Below are 17,718 nucleotides of genomic sequence, written 5' to 3'. Positions count from 1 at the left end.
AAAAAAATATGGAGCTCTGCCTAGAGCTGGCCGGCCGACCAAACTGAGCAACCAGGCAAGAAGGATCTTGGTCAGGTAGGTGACCACGAAGCCAATGACCACTGACAGAACTATATAGTTCCTTGGCTGAGATGTTAGATGAGATGACAGAAGGACAATAGTCTATACAGCACTTTACCAATCTGGGCTTTATGGGAGTTGCCAGACTGAAGCCACTCCTGAGAAAAAGGCACATGGCAGCATGCCTGGAGTTTGCAAAAATGCACGTGAAAAACTTAAGCGCATAAGGCAAAAGATTCTGTGGTCTGAGACAAATGTAACTCTTTGGCCTGAATGCAAAGCGCTATGTCTAGAGAATCAGGCACAGCTCATCACCCGTAGAACACCATCCCTACTGTGAAGCGTGGTAGCAGCAGCATGCTACTGGGATGCTTTTCAGCAGCATGGGCTGGGAGACTGGTAAGGATAGAGGGAACAATAAATGGAGACATACAAGCAAATTCGACGAGAACCTGCTTCAGAGTGCAAACGGCCTTAGACTGGGAGAAAATCCTAAAATCCAGAGGTGCAAAGCTGATACAGGCACCGAAGACTACTCAAAGCCAAAGGTGCTACTGCAAAGAATTGAGTCGGGTGTGAATACGTATGTAAATTAGGTTTCTGTATTACATTTTCAATAAATCTAAAAACATGTTTTCACTTTGTCATTATGGGATATTTTGTGTAGATGGGTGAAAAAATGATCAATTTAATATATTTTGAGTTCGGGCTGTGGAATAAGTCAGGGGGTATGAATACTTTCTGAAGGCACTATCTAATAGCCACCTGAGCACAGAACGGTTAACCTGAATTCCACCCAGGGAGGGAGAGGATTGGGTTGCCTAAAAATGAAATGCCATAAATGAAACATGACCCTGCCAAGCCGCACTGCTTCTTGACTCACTGCTCGCTTAACCTGGAAGCCAGCACCAATCTGTCAGAGGAAACACTGTCCAACTGACCACTGAAGTCAGCTTGCAGGCGCATGGCCGAGGAAATCCCAGCCAGCCAATTGTGCAACGCCCCATGGGTCTCCCGGTCCTGGGATCAAACCCGGGTCTGTAGTAGCACCTCAGTACTGCGATGCTGTGCCTTAGACCGATGCACCACTCGGGAGGCGCAAAGATTTAACTTAAGTTTTACTGAACTAAGCTTTGATGGAATGAAACTTTGATGTCGGCACATACTGGCTATAATGAACACTGTTGATGAAGGACATGCTCATTTATTGGGTGATTTTGATTTGACAATGTAAACATGATACAGAATTGGAATTGACCCCAAATGTGCTAGGTCAGGTGCGTGTGTCTCACTCAATCTCTCTGTGATTGACAGAATCAGACAAGAAGCAGCAGGAGGAGGAGAAGGAGGGAGAGGATAAGTCCCAGCCCCGCTCCATACGGGATCGCCGGCGGCCCCGTGAGAAGAGACGCTCCACCGGGGTGTCTTTCTGGACCCAAGATGGGGTTTGTGACATACACACTGACACTTTAATGTGGACATGCCTCAAGTGTAATGATCAGAGTTCACTTGACCCACCCATAAGGCAATAAGAATACATGTCAGTTTGAGGTTAAAAGCCATTTTATAGATTTAGCAGTACAACTACTCTCGAGGTACTACACTGAAGTGCACCTCATGAAACACCTCTGGATTTAGCTGCTTGGGGCGGCATCCCCGAGCTGACAAGGTAAAGAATCTGTTGTTCTTTCCCTGAACAACGCAGTTAACCCACTGTTCCCCGGTAGGCCGTCATTGTAAATAAGAATTTGTTCTTAACTGACTTGCCTAGTTAACAAAAATAAATAAAAAATGGGGAATTGCAGCCAGGCTATGGATTTTTTCTGAGGATAGCTGTCTCGGGGCTGTTCCTGACCTCCTGTCCCTCCTTGTATTCCAGAGTGATGACAATGACCCAGACCAGTCGGCAGACTCAGAGGAAGGCAGCATCAAGGGTGAACCTCAGGTAACCTCAGTCCACATAACCATGCAGAAATAAACCCACAATAGATGCAGGGAAGAGGTCATTGGAACGCAGGATGCTGTGACGCCCTCATTGGCGAAAATTCAACAAATCTGATCAAACTAAGTAGATATTCCGTATTTTATGTATTCATTTGAAACGGGCTCACAAGGTGGTTACTAAAGTCTGATTTGGATATATTTGGCTATTTTCGCTGCATAACTTTTAGAAGTTGTCCCGTTTCACTTTTTGAAGAAGTGACTGCTAAATGCTAACTCACGTTTTGTATGAGATGGTTGCATAGCTAGCATTCAGAAATTGGTTACGGGAAGTCAGTAGTTTTTAACTGAAAGACATGTCTACATTAGTGTCAGTATGTGTATGTCATGAACCCCATTGATTGATGCCGATGACATGGACTTATATATTGGGGTTGACATCCTTACTAGTATTATGCACAGATTTATACCTCAACATATTGTGAAATATACATAATAAACAATATCCTAAATATAGGCTGTTTTTGCTGGGGGGCAATGAGGATATTCCAGATCTTTCCACCTTGTTTCCATGGCATTGTTTTGGTTGAGTTCCATTGACCTCTTTATCGCAACTGTGGTCCAACCTCCAGGCTGAGACCCAAACTAAAGGATGATTTCACTTTAACCAACTAAACTTTGATGGAATGTAACTTTGATGTTGGCACATACTGACTAAAGAACACTATTGAGGAAAGACATGCTCATGTATTGGGTGACTGATAGTTTTGATTAAACACTTCCTTTTTATTGACTGGCCAGTTTATTTCACCCCAATCAACCACCCCAATCAACTTTTTTGCTCTCTTTTGTCTATAGTCACGGCCAAGCAAGTGCCTCTGATTTTCCTTAATTTGGCTTCTTTTGGCCAGCTTTGGTACTGTAAAGACTCCCTCTTTCTGATGACTTTGGATTTAATGGTTCCTCCTTTCCTGTGATTGTCCTGTCACTAAGGTGACCTCAAACGCAAAGCACTGCACCATAGTAAGTTCCAAAACAAGCCACCACACAAAGGAAATTTGTCTTGTTTATGTTAAAGGTTGAACGTACAGGCAGTTTTCACTATTAGGAAAACTATTCTGCGAATGGAGGAGAAAATATTCTGGACTAGTTACTTTTTTGGGCAGTTATGGTAAATTACCTTTTTAAAGAATACATTTTTTCACATGCAGTGAAAAATCAGACATTCTGCCATCAGCCAGGACTTATTTTTAGTGGACATGATGACATCACCCTGTAATAATAGCTAACGAACCCACACAGAGTTCCTTTGTAGCTTTGGGAGGGAGAGGGGAAGGTTGGTGTGACTAACAAAAAATGGGTTGGGAGAGCAGCATTTTATTTATCTACAAAGGACTCATGCAGAAACTTCCTATGTCTACTGTATCATCATTGACTCAATTTATAATTGCAAGTCGCCAAGCCCAGTCTCAGGCTTGGATGCTACTGGAGGCCTTTTCGGTCTCCACAGAGTTGGGTAAAGCTGCTTTGTTGTTCCACATAAAAGTTGCAAAAAAAACAACTTACAGAGCTCTCTGAAATGAGATTCTCATCCTCCTTGGTCAGTTTAGAGTAATGATAAGTGACCTCTAGATCTGTTTTAATACTTTTTTGTAATTTTGTATATTTTATCTGATGTATTTATGCAGAGTTCATCTGTACGAGACCTTCGTCTCATTATGACTTGTCAAAATAAAGGTTCAATAATATGGAGTCTCCCTGGCTAAGTCTTCCTGGTTTTGGAAGGGGTGTGTCCTGTGCAGTACAGCGTAGCAGACAGTGATGTGGCCAGGCGCTTGGCTGCAGATGATGCACACAGTGGGAGGAGGGGGGCAGCTGGATGGAGCAACCAGCCAGAAAGCCAGCATATCTCTTTGTTGTTGGAGGCTGGACAATGGGGCGTGGCCTGAACGGAACACCAAATAGGAAATGGTCCATTTATCTCTGCATGGATAGGAAAGCATTCAGGAAGAGCTGCTCTCTCCTGGCAGTTGATTTGGGGTTTCTCCCTGGGATTGGAATTGCCAGGGACCTCACGATACGATGTCACGATACTTAGAGGCCGATACGATATGTATAGCGACTCTCCCAACTCTATGTGTATTGCGATTTGATGTTTCAAACTACACTGCTCAAAAAAATAAAGGGAACACTTAAACAACACAATGTAACTCCAAGTCAATCACACTTCTGTGAAATCAAACTGTCCACTTAGGAAGCAACACTGATTGACAATAAATTTCACATGCTGTTGTGCAAATGGAATAGACAAAAGGTGGAAATTATAGGCAATTAGCAAGACACCCCCAAAAAAGGAGTGATTCTGCAGGTGGTGACCACAGACCACTTCTCAGTTCCTATGCTTCCTGGCTGATGTTTTGGTCACTTTTGAATGCTGGCGGTGCTCTCACTCTAGCGGTAGCATGAGACGGAGTCTACAACCCACACAAGTGGCTCAGGTAGTGCAGTTCATCCAGAATGGCACATCAATGCGAGCTGTGGCAAAAAGGTTTGCTGTGTCTGTCAGCGTAGTGTCCAGAGCATGGAGGCGCTACCAGGAGACAGGCCAGTACATCAGGAGACGTGGAGGAGGCCGTAGGAGGGCAACAACCCAGCAGCAGGACCGCTACCTCCGCCTTTGTGCAAGGAGGTGCACTGCCAGCGCCCTGCAAAATGACCTCCAGCAGGCCACAAATGTGCATGTGTCAGCATATGGTCTCACAAGGGGTCTGAGGATCTCATCTCGGTACCTAATGGTAGTCAGGCTACCTCTGGCGAGCACATGGAGGGCTGTGCGGCCCCACAAAGAAATGCCACCCCACACCATGACTGACCCATCACCAAACTGGTCATGCTGGAGGATGTTGCAGGCAGCAGAACGTTCTCCACGACGTCTCCAGACTCTGTCACGTCTGTCACGTGCTCAGTGTGAAACTGCTTTCATCTGTGAAGAGCACAGGGCGCCAGTGGCGAATTTGCCAATCTTGGTGTTCTCCGGCAAATGCCAAACGTCCTGCACGGTGTTGGGCTGTAAGCACAACCCCCACCTGTGGACGTCGGGCCCTCATACCACCCTCATGGAGTCTTTTTCTGACCGTTTGAGCAGACACATGCACATTTGTGGCCTGCTGGAGGTCATTTTGCAGGGCGCTGGCAGTGCACCTCCTTGCACAAAGGCGGAGGTAGCGGTCCTGCTGCTGGGTTGTTACCCTCCTACGGCCTCCTCCACGTCTCCTGATGTACTGGCCTGTCTCCTGGTAGCGCCTCCATGCTCTGGACACTACGCTGACAGACACAGCAAACCTTTTTGCCACAGCTCGCACTGATGTGCCATCCTGGATGAACTGCACTACCAGAGCCACTTGTGTGGGTTGTAGACTCCGTCTCATGCTACCACTAGAGTGAGAGCACCGCCAGCATTCAAAAGTCACCAAAACATCAGCCAGGAAGCATAGGAACTGAGAAGTGGTCTGTGGTCACCACCTGCAGAATCACTCCTTTTTTGGGGGTGTCTTGCTAATTTCCTATAATTTCCACCTTTTGTCTATTCCATTTGCACAACAGCATGTGAAATTTATTGTCAATCAGTGTTGCTTCCTAAGTGGACAGTTTGATTTCACAGAAGTGTGATTGACTTGGAGTTACATTGTGTTGTTTAAGTGTTCCCTTTATTTTTTTGAGCAGTGTATATTGTTCACTATATGTCTGGTACAGAGCGATGAGAGCGCATGGAAATAAAAGGGCTGAGTACATGTTGGCTCACCGTTTAAGAAGATGGAGAAAAAGCTATAGGATGAACAATACACGAGTTTTGGTGCAGGTACAGTCAACTAACGTTACCTGGCAATTAGGGTGGAATATTTTCCTGGTATTTTACAAATGTTCCATCCTGAGAATAAATCACTTTTCTCCCATGTAACCCGGTTTTTTCCCGTCAAAACCGGAAGTGTCATTCAAAGCATATAAATAGGCCTAAGTCTGGTTATGATTAGAGCTTTGATTTGAAAATTCAAGTCTGATGCAACCTGAGCCTGATTAAATACATATTATGAGCCCTACATTAAAGACAGGCCAAATGATTGGGACGTTATCCAATACATAGACTACTCTACATTACGTACGACAGGAACGCATAAAAGCACATAGATGTAGCTATGCTATAGGTAAATAAATGGCACTAATCTTGTGGCCAGGCGCAAGTGGCACTAATCTTTTTGTGTGAACTGTATTACTGTATTATATGGACTGGAATTACGCACCTTGTTCAAACCATGATAAAGCAGGGAGAGAACATACAATTCTGGTGCAGCCCATGTGGCCTACAAAGTTACAAGTATAGGCTAGTGAATTTGATTTACCTTTTTTTGTAATAATTACTCCGGTATTAGCCTACCTAGTTCTCTCTAGTGTTGCTTCATTCCTTCCTCGCTTTCAACAGTTAAATGAAATAAGTTGTCCTTAACGTCATAATTCTAATGACATGCTTGAATAATATAGGACTAGAATTAGATGTAGAAGGTGTTCACTTCTCCATGAGGTTTGAAAGGTTAATGGGTCTGAATAAATTACTTCTATAGTCTAGCACATTCGCTCTTTCAAACTACCCATGAGTTCTATTGGCTGCTGTATTTAACATTCAGCGAACAAGAGTCTTGTATCCCTCTTTGAATAGTCTATTGTTATAAGAAATGCAAGAACAACAAAAATGTGCAGCAAGGTATTCTAGTCTAGCTTTTCCTGCATGGGACTCCAAGAGCTAAGGAGACTTTGATTAAAATAGAATAATACAGAGGCCAGCAAGTGGAGCACAGGTTTGCGTATTGCGCAAGAGACAGTCTAAAAGTTAGACGCTTACTATGCATAACCCATCATTCATTACCAAAATATAAGGCTAATGCTGTATTGAATTTATTACTTGAAAGAGGTAGGCTAGGATATATAGTTAGATATCTCGATCTCTCATCAATCTTGGATGCAATTTGAATAGAATTGAAGGAGAGCGAGAGCGCCCGCTCGTGCATTGATGTAAAGCAACAAACGATATAGGAGTTTTAAAACGCTGCAATACAAAATGTAATCTTTACAATTGAAAAAATAAGGTGACCCCTGAAAGCCAGATGGAGATGTGTAAATTAGACATGCATTCAGTACAAATCGATATACAAGTATCTATTATAATATTGCGATATGAAACTAGTTTCACCCCTCCAGTTCTGCCCACTTGATTTTAGGTGGTAAACACAGCTTGCCTTTGGTGGTGGTAAACACAGCTGGCCTTTGGTGGTGGTGAAAGTCATGGATAACTGAATTTAATGGAACAATATCTCTGCATTTATCAATTACTTGCAGTGTGAAGTGAAGCCTAGTTTTTTTCCTAACGACTTGAGGTAGATTTGAATTTGTCAAGATCTGCAAAATATATCACAACATGAGAGGTAGGTTTAAACATGCTTTGGTGTTTTTGTTAAGCAGTGTATTTTTCTTTTCTGTAATTCAACCAGTTGTACATGTCAGTTTTCTTTCCCCTCGCCATTTTAATCTCTGTAGCTAAGGTCTTAAAGATGTGCAGACACACAAGTGCTTTTCCTGGCATTTGGGCTCCTTCAGCTTCAGGAAGCCAACAGCAATTTGAACACTGCTGTAGGCTTGGCCCTCTGACCCCCATCCCGCCTGCTCTAAGGCACTCTGCTGGAGCGGCGGGACCTAGGAGACGCTGGGGTTCAGGGGCTGCTCCTTAAGGCACTGGCAGGCTTGGCAGCCATTCAGGAATGTCTGTTGCAGTGCAGAGTGGTCAGGTGCTATGAGAAGGGAGAGAGGCTCGGAGCTGAGGGGGTAGACACTGATTGGTCCAACATCTAGCCTTGTCAACTCTTTGCAAGTCAAGGAGGCAGACCTTTGTGAAGCCAAGGAAATGACTGACCTATCAGTACATTTAATTTAGTATTTACAAAAATAATTAACAAAAAAATTTGCTAGGAGAATAGAATGCCACCTTTAAACATCCTGTTTTCAGTGTGATGCGCCAAACATTCCCCAGCAGAACAACCGAAACCCTCAAATGCACTCTAATTGATCTACATTCCAGGCACTACGCTTGTCTAGACAACAGGAAAACTGCACTGCTCTGAATCTGTCATGTGGATTTGCTTGTTTTAACATCGGGTAAAGACATTAAATCACTTCTGTTTTTCTTTTCACAGAGCGACCGACTATCCAGGTACGTGCCAAATTCAGTTTATTCTTCACGTCTTTCCAAATGGCACCCTATTCCCTATATAGTGCACTACATTTGACAAGGGCACATAGGGCTCAGTGCACTACTTTTGACCAATCTAGAGAATAGGGTGCCATTTGGGAATGCATGCTTCCTGTCTACTACTTGGCCTTCACTTGGGGGGCTTGTGCCACTTTAGACCAAATAAACTGTTGACAACCTGGTATATGGCAGTGTAAATATTAGACATGGTCGATAAGATACTGTAGAGCTAAGTATCAATGTTTTTATTCTCTTCAGGAATGAGAGCAGCACTTCCTCTTCTGACCGCTATGACAACTTGGGTAGCCGTGGCGAGGGTCGCAGGTCATTCTCAAGCAGGCTGGACCGAGACGATAGCACTGACTACAAGAAGGTACTGGAGCTCCCACACTCACCTTCTACCTTAGTTAAAATCACACCATACTCAATAACACCACCATAGAAATAGTAATTCTTCCCTGTGAAGTTAGACTTTTTTCTGACAGTTTTTCCTCTCAGCTTTATGAGCAGATCCTAGCTGAGAATGAGAAGCTGAAGGCCCAGTTACGTGACACAGACCTGCAGCTGAATGACTTGAAGCTTCAGCTGGAGAAAGCCACACAGGTGAGGCACTGTGGCCATGCTGCGCTGTACAGTTGGGAAATTAGCATGTATCATGTAGTATTAGGATCACTCATTGTGAATAAATAGGACTTCCTCGCTAACTTTGGGTTATTTACGTTGCTTGTGTTACAGAGGCAGGAGCGCTTTGCTGACCGGTCGCAGCTTGAGATGGAGAAAAGGGTAATGATTATTAAGTGTTTTATGGTTTTTAACTTACTGAATCATTTTGCCCAACAAATGAATGAACTCTCAAAAATTAGTTCTATGTATGAAAGGCACTTACAAATACAATTATTGTTATTGGCTTGAACTGAATTGGTAATAGTAGTGGTTAACAGCGTGGTAATCAATGCCGACTGGTTTATGTCTGAAGGTTACAAGCAGGCCCCAATTTCAGCTGGGTGGTATGGTCTTATAAACCTGACTACTTTCTCCGGTCTACTGCCTCTCCTGCTGACTGGCTCACCATGCCCGTATAGTTGGCTGGGGGCGTGCCACCCCACCCAAGCACGAGCTACCTACCTTCTCTCACGTGTTTTTGAACATTTTTAGCCAGTGTGTGTGTGGTCACTTCTCCAGGGTTCTTTTTGCATAGTGTGTGATAGCGAGTATACGTGATGAATTGTTTCAATGGAAATGTTATCTTCTGCATGTGCTTTTTGCCATTTTCTTGGCAAGTGTTCACTCACATCACCTTAACGGCTGACACAAACATATGGGGTCAACTTCACGCCATATGTATTGATTTCAAAATAAAATAAATTGTGAACATGAAAAATAAAATTTAATGTAAACATTGTATTTTCAAGGACGGTTGAAATCAAAAACCAAACAATTGAAAGAATTCTATACAAAAATAAGACATCAAAAGCAAAACCCCAAAACTTGTTAGCAAATCATTTTAAAGCTGGAGCAAAACTCACAAATGATTAAAAAAAAGATTTGAAAACGAATGCAAAAATATTTTTCCGTGAAACTTTCCCAGCAACCAATCCTATTGAAATAGATTTTGCCTGCAATGTACTACCATTTTTGTTACGCTACTCGTATCTTTACTTTCCCTGCCAGTCTTTTCGATTGCGAGTTTTGGCATTATTTTTCCGTGAAGGGCGGTGTTTAGAGAGAGGCGTATTGGTCCGCTAGTTTTGGAGTGACGGTTCTTCCCAATCAATGAACATGATAGACAGGTTTTTTTTCTATTGCCTCCTTAAGTAGACGGTCTGACGTCACCTCGTTTTAGCTAACTTCAAACTGTCGGTCACGGGTCAATAATGTACAGATATTAGAAGCATGTCTATCTAATACATTTAATGACAAACCGTCTACCTATTTAGATAAACATATGAATTACCTGTCGCACAACGTCCGGCGCAGGTGTTGCTAACTGGTTCGCGATACACCTGCGCCGAACGTTGTGCAACAAGTAATTCATATGTTTCCCTAAGTAGGTAGATGGTTTGTTTGTCATAGTTTTGCTCTCGCTTTTAAATGATTTGCTTACACGTTTTGAGTTTTTTCTTTTGATGTCTTGTTGGGTTTTTGATTTCAACATCCATTATTTCAACTGTCCTCAAGTATGTTTACATTCTCAACTTTATTTTTCAAGTTCATGATTTATTATATTTTACACATGGCGTGAAATTGACCCCATAGCACCTTAACGACTGACCCAACATCTCCTTAACGACAACAGGCACATGCAGTTCGCATGGTGGCCAAGAAAAAAAAGTTTATCCTGAACTCCCAACATATTCCATGAGTGATTTACTCATACCCTATTCTATTGCTTTAGTCTGCTTAAAGTCCATGTTGTCACCAGATTTTAGATGGCCTTCCACTGGCATTCCTTAGTCAGCATACCTCCAGACCTTCACAGCTTGGGTCTGCCTTTGTAAACGAAGCCAACTGCTTTTACTTTAGCTGCATTGTGCCTGCCAGTATAGCTGACCATTACCCATGTGTCATTTCATTAACTTGTCATGTTTAGATAACCACATCAGGAGAAGATGGGACATGCATCACTAAACATGTTAGGTCTTTTAGATTAGTCTCCATGGTTCTGGCTTTGACATGCTTCACAGTCATGCGTGTGTGTACCTCACCCACTCTCCTCTCGCCTATCTCTTCATGTTGCTCCTCAACCTGCATCTGTTATCTGACGTTCACACCTCTCCACCGTCACGTCACTGGATAGAACTCCAGCTAGGTTTTACTATCATAGTGTCAATTTAGATTTACTCTTTGTTTTAGTCTTAAAATACCTTTTAGGCTTAGTCACATTTTAACCACATGGTGCTTTAAAACATTTTTTTTATGTAGGCATTGAAAATTGTGGCAGATTGTAACTAATGCCAGGCATAATTAACCATATAGGCTATAAAGCCTTGGTTACAGGTTAAATAATTTACAACTGATTTTCTCCCCATGTGGTTTCTTGAAAAGGGGAGGATTTGAGCTTTCCAGAAATGTCAAGTTTTACCGTACTCCTAAAATTCACCAAATGGCATTAGTTTCTCCCACAGGAAAAAAGCGACCACTTGTGTTTGAGCACCGTGGCGCGTCAGCAGCAACACAGATGAATATTAGGGAAAAGGGGAAAATAGAGGTTCTGATGTGATCAAAGCAAAAATAGCCAACATGAAATTGAGTGAACATTACTGTTTCTAGTTGAGTTTAGTTGCAAGTCAAGTGTCCTGGCACTTGGCTTCGCATCAGGTCAAATGATTGACGAGTGATTGAAGTGACCTGGGTAGCTGAGTGGGAGGAGAGTTGGGTAGATGAGCTCAATCAGACTGTGCAACTGAAAGATGTCAATTCTACAAACAAAAAAGTCCAATCCTCAGCATGTATGCATGCAGAATATTTAATGCAGTCCTCTCTTTGGCAGAATTCATGTCTTTCATGTTCCGCGGTCTGCAGCTGATTTAAGCTGATCTGCCCAGCTCTCCCACACAGCTCCAGGTGGTCACTTCAGTCACTCGTTGACCTTTTGAATTGATGCGAAGCCAGTTGACAATTGACTGCCGAATTATGCGGCATTAGCGCCGTGGTCCGCATGCCATGTCAAATTAAATGTACATTAGTCACGTAGAAGTCTCGTCACATTTTTGTTGACTAAAATGACAAATAAATTGTAATAGTTATCGTTTTTCCCCCCAGGGAATCTCGTCTCGTTTTAGTCAGAAAAAATAGGGTGTAACAGCCGAGCTGTGGAGCCGAGGTATGGCCTTCGTTTTGGCCACGAGGTGTGAGGTAACATAACTGAAGCAGTTTGTGGGAGCCTGTATGCGGTGGTTGTCTTGCGTGTTTTGTTTCTATCCTCGTCTCCCTCTTCTTTAAACCCGGGGTTAACATCTGTTTGTCCCCCTCCCTGCAGGAAAGAAGAGCTCTAGAAAGGAAGATCTCTGATATGGAGGAGGAACTCAAGGTACTGTCTCATGTGTTGGCTGTATGGCCCTATTTGTGTGTAGGGCACCAGAAGGTTGTGAGTGACATAATTGCATATAGCCCCTTTTAAGATCAGGAACAGCAGTCAATATTCTGTTAAACATACTGTATACTTTAGCTGGACCACTACTGTACTAGATTAGTATGCCTTGCTGAACAGTTACTATACAGGCTAGTCTTTTTGCACAAAGACTGCTACTTTTCTCTCTGCCACAGGCCCAATGTGAGGAGGGCTGGAGGCAATTCAATGTCCCATTTTGATAAAACTCTGTTGCTGTGAATTATAGCATAGTAGTTATATAACCTAACAATCCTAACCAACAGTCAGTTTGTAATGCACCAATTTGTAAGTCGCTCTGGATAAGGGCGTCTGCTAAATGACTTAAATGTAATGTAAATGTAAATGTCAGCATAGTGCTGTTGTCAGTGTTTGATTTGAGCCCCCAGTATATCCTGTCTGTGTTGTGTATTCTGAATGTGTGTGTGCAGTATTTGTCACATTTTGGGATGCTCTATATAATCTATGTTGACGTAACTCATATGTCCTTCTAAATAAGGAGATGTGAGATTAGATGTTCTCAGAAACGGGGCAACAAAATCCATTATGCCAGAGTCAGCAAGTTCTTCCTTCTTCCCAGCACTGCCATAATGAAGTGATTATTTCTAGGTCATAGGCAGTCCAGCACTGCCATAATGAAGTGATTTTTTTCTAGGTCATAGGCAGTCCAGCACTGCCATAATGAAGTGATTATTTCTAGGTCATAGGCAGTCCAGCACTGCCATAGTGAAGTGATTATTTATAGGTCATAGGCAGCCCAGCACTGCCATAATGAAGTGTGTATTTCTAGGTCATAGGCAGCCCAGCACTGCCATAATGAAGTGATTATTTCTAGGTCATAGGCAGCCCAGCGATCATATCGGTCTTCCTCTCTCTATTCTACTCTGCTACTGTAGATTGCAATCTCTCCTACATGCCAGCCTGCCTGGAAAGCACTTGTCATTCCTCCAGTTCCAAACTCTGTCCCATTTTTCCTAACAATGTCCTTTTTCTGTTTTGTCTTCTCTTTGCCCCCTCTTCTTATCCTCTCTATAATTTGTATTGCCCCCCCCCCCCCCCTTGTCTTCCATTATTTCTCTCCCTTCTGGTACTCTCCCATCTCCCCCTTTTTCTCTGCCCTCTGCTGGTTTGACCCTTTCTCTCGCTCTCTCCCTCTCGCTCTCTCTCCCCCTCTGTGTTGTGGTTTTCCTGCAGAACCTCCCAGAGGTAAAGCAGGTTCAGGCCCTGCGTCAGGTCAAGGAGCGGCTGCAGGCAGAGAACAGGGCCCTGGCCCGCGTGGTTGTCAAGCTCTCCCAGTCAGCCTGCAGCCAGCTGCCCCCCTCCGTGGACCTGTAGCCCTGCCCAACCGCTCCTCCTCACCCCCTCACCCTCCCTTCTCATGCTCCATTTGTGCTCCGACCTCACCCATAGACAGGCAGGTCCCCCGCCCAACTACAAGGTTATCTACTCCCCCCCCCCCCAGAGACTGACTCCCCCTACCTCCCCAGACCCCTCTGGTTTTCATATTGGGTAGTGTTTTGACTGGGCACTTTCCATTTATAGTACCTAATTATAGTTCACAGTAAAGTTAAAGGTTATTTTCAGTCAGGTAAGTATCAATTCAGGTGTTAATTTTCATATAAGCAAATATGTACTACTTTGTTAGTGCAGCACCTGAAGTATAAATATTGGACTACATGATTAAGTCTTCATGCAGTTGATTTTACTAGATAATTTGATGTACTGTAAAGGAGAGTGCCCCATGTTGTTCTTTTCCCCCCAGTGTGCAGTCTTGAAGTCTTATCAAGGAGTGCCGTTGTTTCGTTCGGCTTGTTTCTGGCTTTGCATGACGTGGCTTTCTTTTTGTGTCAAATGGCGCCACATTTTTTTTTATGGAGGATGGACACATTTCCTTTCCCCTCAGTGTCTTTCTCCAGTCCTACCCCCATTTCAATTGACTCTTACAGATTACATCAACCCAGCTTTGAGACCGGGTCACCCCTTTACTGCAGGTTTACACTTGGTCTTATTTAATTTCCCAGTGATCTAGACAGACATATTAATTTGGCTCTTGCTCATGATTTCAATTTCCATTACATACCATAAGAAGCTCAGGTTGGTTGATTGTCATCTGTAATAAAATGCCTTATAGTTTTGCGGTGGACAGTTACGTTTTGCTCTTGATCTCCCTGGATGATCAGTTGTTCCCTATGTGAGGGCTGGAGTGTTTCAAGAGGGCCTGGGCAATCCGCCATGGTTGCTCTGCCCCAGGCCATGCTGGACTGCATGGCTTCATGAATCTGCTTAGCCCAGTATGGTTTTAGTTGATATTGAGGGAATTATACCTGTAAGTGATGATCTGTGACTGATTGTGATTAGTTATATCTTCATTTGTCAAACAAACTGGGTGGTATTTCTTAATCCACAACATTTGGGCATCACACTGATGAACATTGTGTTGATAAATCGTTAAAGCAGTAGGGTATCCCTTCAGATATCTAGTCAGAATGACCCTAATAATGAGTGGCATAGGGCTTTTATTAAGTCGTTTTATTGTTTCAATTCCAGACTAAACTCACAAACCGTGATCAAAATGACAGGCAGTGGTGTAGTTATGTTAGTGAATAACGTAACTACTCTCATTGTATTAAGGCAGATGTAGTAATGCAATTATTTTCTTATACCAGTTTGGAAATTTGGTTCAGGGCAGAAATGGGTATTGGGTGGGTATTGACTGTGAGATGGTGTTAGCTTTACACGTGGTAAGTCTACCTCACAAAGACATAGAAAAAAACAAACGATTGCAAAGGCATTATTTGATGCTGCAGCAGTTTGTTGCTCATGCATTTTTTGGCCCTGTATGCTTCAAATAAAGGAGCACTGTTTGTGCTGCCAGGATTTGTGCTGTGTATTTGAAGAGTATGTTTTCCTGGGCGCCAGTGGAGCTGCCTCCTGTTCTGCATGGCTATTTAGCAGAGACTTTTGACCGGAGTGTGCTTGCTCCATTCTCAGCGAAGAAAATAAATGACAAGGGGAAAGAATGGTTGACTGTGGCTTGTCAAAGATGCTGATGACACACTCTGCAATTAACAGTTTCTAGAACTGGGCTGAATGGTAAACCTCAACGTATCTCTATGGTGACATGTCTCTAAGCCCGTTTCCTTCTCTCTTTTGTTCTCTTCCAGACGCTACCAGACTTGAAAGCAGACAACCAGAGACTAAAGGACGAGAACGGAGCTCTTATTCGAGTCATTAGCAAGCTTTCCAAGTAGAACAGACCCCCCCCCCCCCCCTCCGCGCCCTCCTCCTGCGCCCACCCACTCCTCCATGGCAGTGACTAATGGACTTGCAACTTTTAGGTATTAATTGCAAGAGACATCAGCATCGGGAAAACTCCTTCTCCCCTCGGCTCTTCTATCCCTCTCTCCTCTACCACCACCACAGCATCCTCCATGTCCTCCCTCTCTCCATTAGGTTATTCTCCACTTCAACCTGTGGCTGCTCTCCAGATAGAACCACTGAGTTTACATCAGCAAAGGATAGGGTTGTGAACAGCATGTAAAAGCATTTGCGGGCGGGGAAGCCTCAACTATTTAACCAATAAGCCTTAGTTGTACATAAAACACTTGTATCGATCTCTCGGCTGTCACAGAAGAACAGTTATTTCACACCTGATTTTATTTGTGCCACAAACTCTTATTTGATCTTTTTGTTTCCATTTCCTGTTTGTTCCTCGACCTACATACAAGGGTTGTGCGATGTGTAGTTGTCCTGTGCGATGTGTAGTTGTCCTGTTCTTTCTGACTCCCTCCCCCCTGTTTTTGGAGGCTCTGTCTCACAGCAGAAGACTTCCCAGTGGTACCTCCCGTCTTAGTGCATGCAACCCACCCCCTCCCCTGACACACACCACACAAGCACATGCGCACACACCTCTATCCACGCCACTCACCCCCTTTCCATTTCTGTACCTTTGTGTGTCTCCCTCAGAGGTAAATGGAATTATCGCTTTACAGAACAGGTGGACTTGGTGGAATGTAAGCTTTCACTGTATGTGCAATATGCATTTATTTCTAATAAAAATGCTTTAATGATGAGTCCATCACTAGTAGGATTTTCACTCCTCTTCCATCTTTCCATCGCTCACCCCTTTCACTGACCCTCTCCCCCCTCTTTTCTTTAAGGTTGTAGTGTAGTCGTTGGTTTATACTCTGTATTTCTCACTTCGTTTTAGCAGGTACTGAGTGATGCTGTATATACCTGTATGTATCGTTTGAGACCAGCACATGGCATGCATTTATGATTCTCGTCTGTTACTATTAAAAATATACAAACTCCAGAGGACAAAAAAAGTGTAACTATTTTCTTCATTTATAGTCTGAAGACATTGTATTACAATAGGGCCTCTCTCTTAAAGGGAATGGCTGGCAGTGTTCCGTGCTTTTTCTTTCCAGTTTTAAGTGTTCACGGTATTTAAGATACGAGTAATATAATTGCTTCTACATTTCACACATTGTATTTAGTATCTTTGGATGAGTGCTGTTCATTTTTTTTCTCCGTTTTTTTTAAGCCGTAGTATTAGCCAAGGTGTTGTCACTAAAATATCTTAGGTATTGCTAACCCAGTCCTTTTTACAATGTCTACATGCACTGTGAGGAGTATTTGATGTCAGCCACCATCAAATGAAGTCCCTGCATCAAACACATTTTATGCATTTCAGTGGCCTTTTTAAGGATACTGTAGCAAAGAAAACAAGTTACTGTAGTTGGACTGTTGGCCATCTCCTCTTTTGGTTTACATTTTTTCTGTTTTTCCTTTTTAAATTTCCCATCTTGTAAAATAGGCGTGTGGCTTCATACATGTGAGCTGTGCTGTGACTACCAACCACTGAAGAGTTCATTAAAAATAAACTTGTACATTGTAAAGCCCTTGTTGCTTATTTTCTTCTTGTCATTCATTACATTGTGCACTTGAAGGTGACTTTATAGCCCTTCCGGGATGCTAACCTGTCACTTCTCTGTGAATAGTTTGTCTTGACCTCTTTCTGCAGCGATACCTCCATAGCACAGCAGAATCATGCTACCAGAATGCTTCTTGGGTTGTCTCAGCTGTGTTATGGACGTCCCCAACTCCAACAACTGGCTAAAGCTGTGGAGGACCTTCAAAGATGTTGTCTGTCAACTACCTGTATTTTATTTAGGACAAACGAGTGTACATGTTTTTAGAAATGACAAGGTCTAGTTATTCCTATTCATGTTCACCAATAATGTTCAAGTTTATTTTCACCTACACAGAACGGAAACACCAAGCTCATCAACCATGTTCCTTCAGGCCTACA

General features: G+C 43.1%; 1 protein-coding gene across 11 annotated transcripts in view; it reads left to right on the top strand.

The window, feature by feature from the left end:
* Positions 1-17,305, top strand: part of LOC129838802 (protein phosphatase 1 regulatory subunit 12A-like) — a 78,425-nt gene extending 61,120 nt beyond the window's left edge. For 6 of the 11 annotated variants that reach the window (XM_055905989.1, XM_055905994.1, XM_055905988.1 and 3 more), the window contains 9 exons: positions 1,375-1,505; positions 1,940-2,005; positions 8,241-8,257; positions 8,555-8,669; positions 8,795-8,899; positions 9,032-9,079; positions 12,276-12,326; positions 13,599-13,818; positions 15,569-15,653. In XM_055905989.1, coding sequence (XP_055761964.1) covers positions 1,375-1,505; positions 1,940-2,005; positions 8,241-8,257; positions 8,555-8,669; positions 8,795-8,899; positions 9,032-9,079; positions 12,276-12,326; positions 13,599-13,739 — 674 coding nt within the window. In that variant the 3' untranslated portion in view covers positions 13,740-13,818; positions 15,569-15,653. Of the gene's footprint in view, positions 1-1,374; positions 1,506-1,939; positions 2,006-8,240; positions 8,258-8,554; positions 8,670-8,794; positions 8,900-9,031; positions 9,080-9,272; positions 10,232-12,275; positions 12,327-13,598; positions 13,819-15,568 lie in introns of those variants that run through there. The other 5 variants (XM_055905995.1, XM_055905997.1, XM_055905996.1 and 2 more) reach the window with 2 other exon arrangements.
* Positions 17,306-17,718: the final 413 nt, after the last annotated feature.

Source organism: Salvelinus fontinalis, chromosome 39, assembly GCF_029448725.1.
Source record: "Salvelinus fontinalis isolate EN_2023a chromosome 39, ASM2944872v1, whole genome shotgun sequence".
Classification (NCBI taxonomy): domain Eukaryota; kingdom Metazoa; phylum Chordata; class Actinopteri; order Salmoniformes; family Salmonidae; genus Salvelinus; species Salvelinus fontinalis.
Note: the sequence above shows the minus strand (reverse complement) of the source record. Positions and strands in the feature narration are given on the sequence as shown.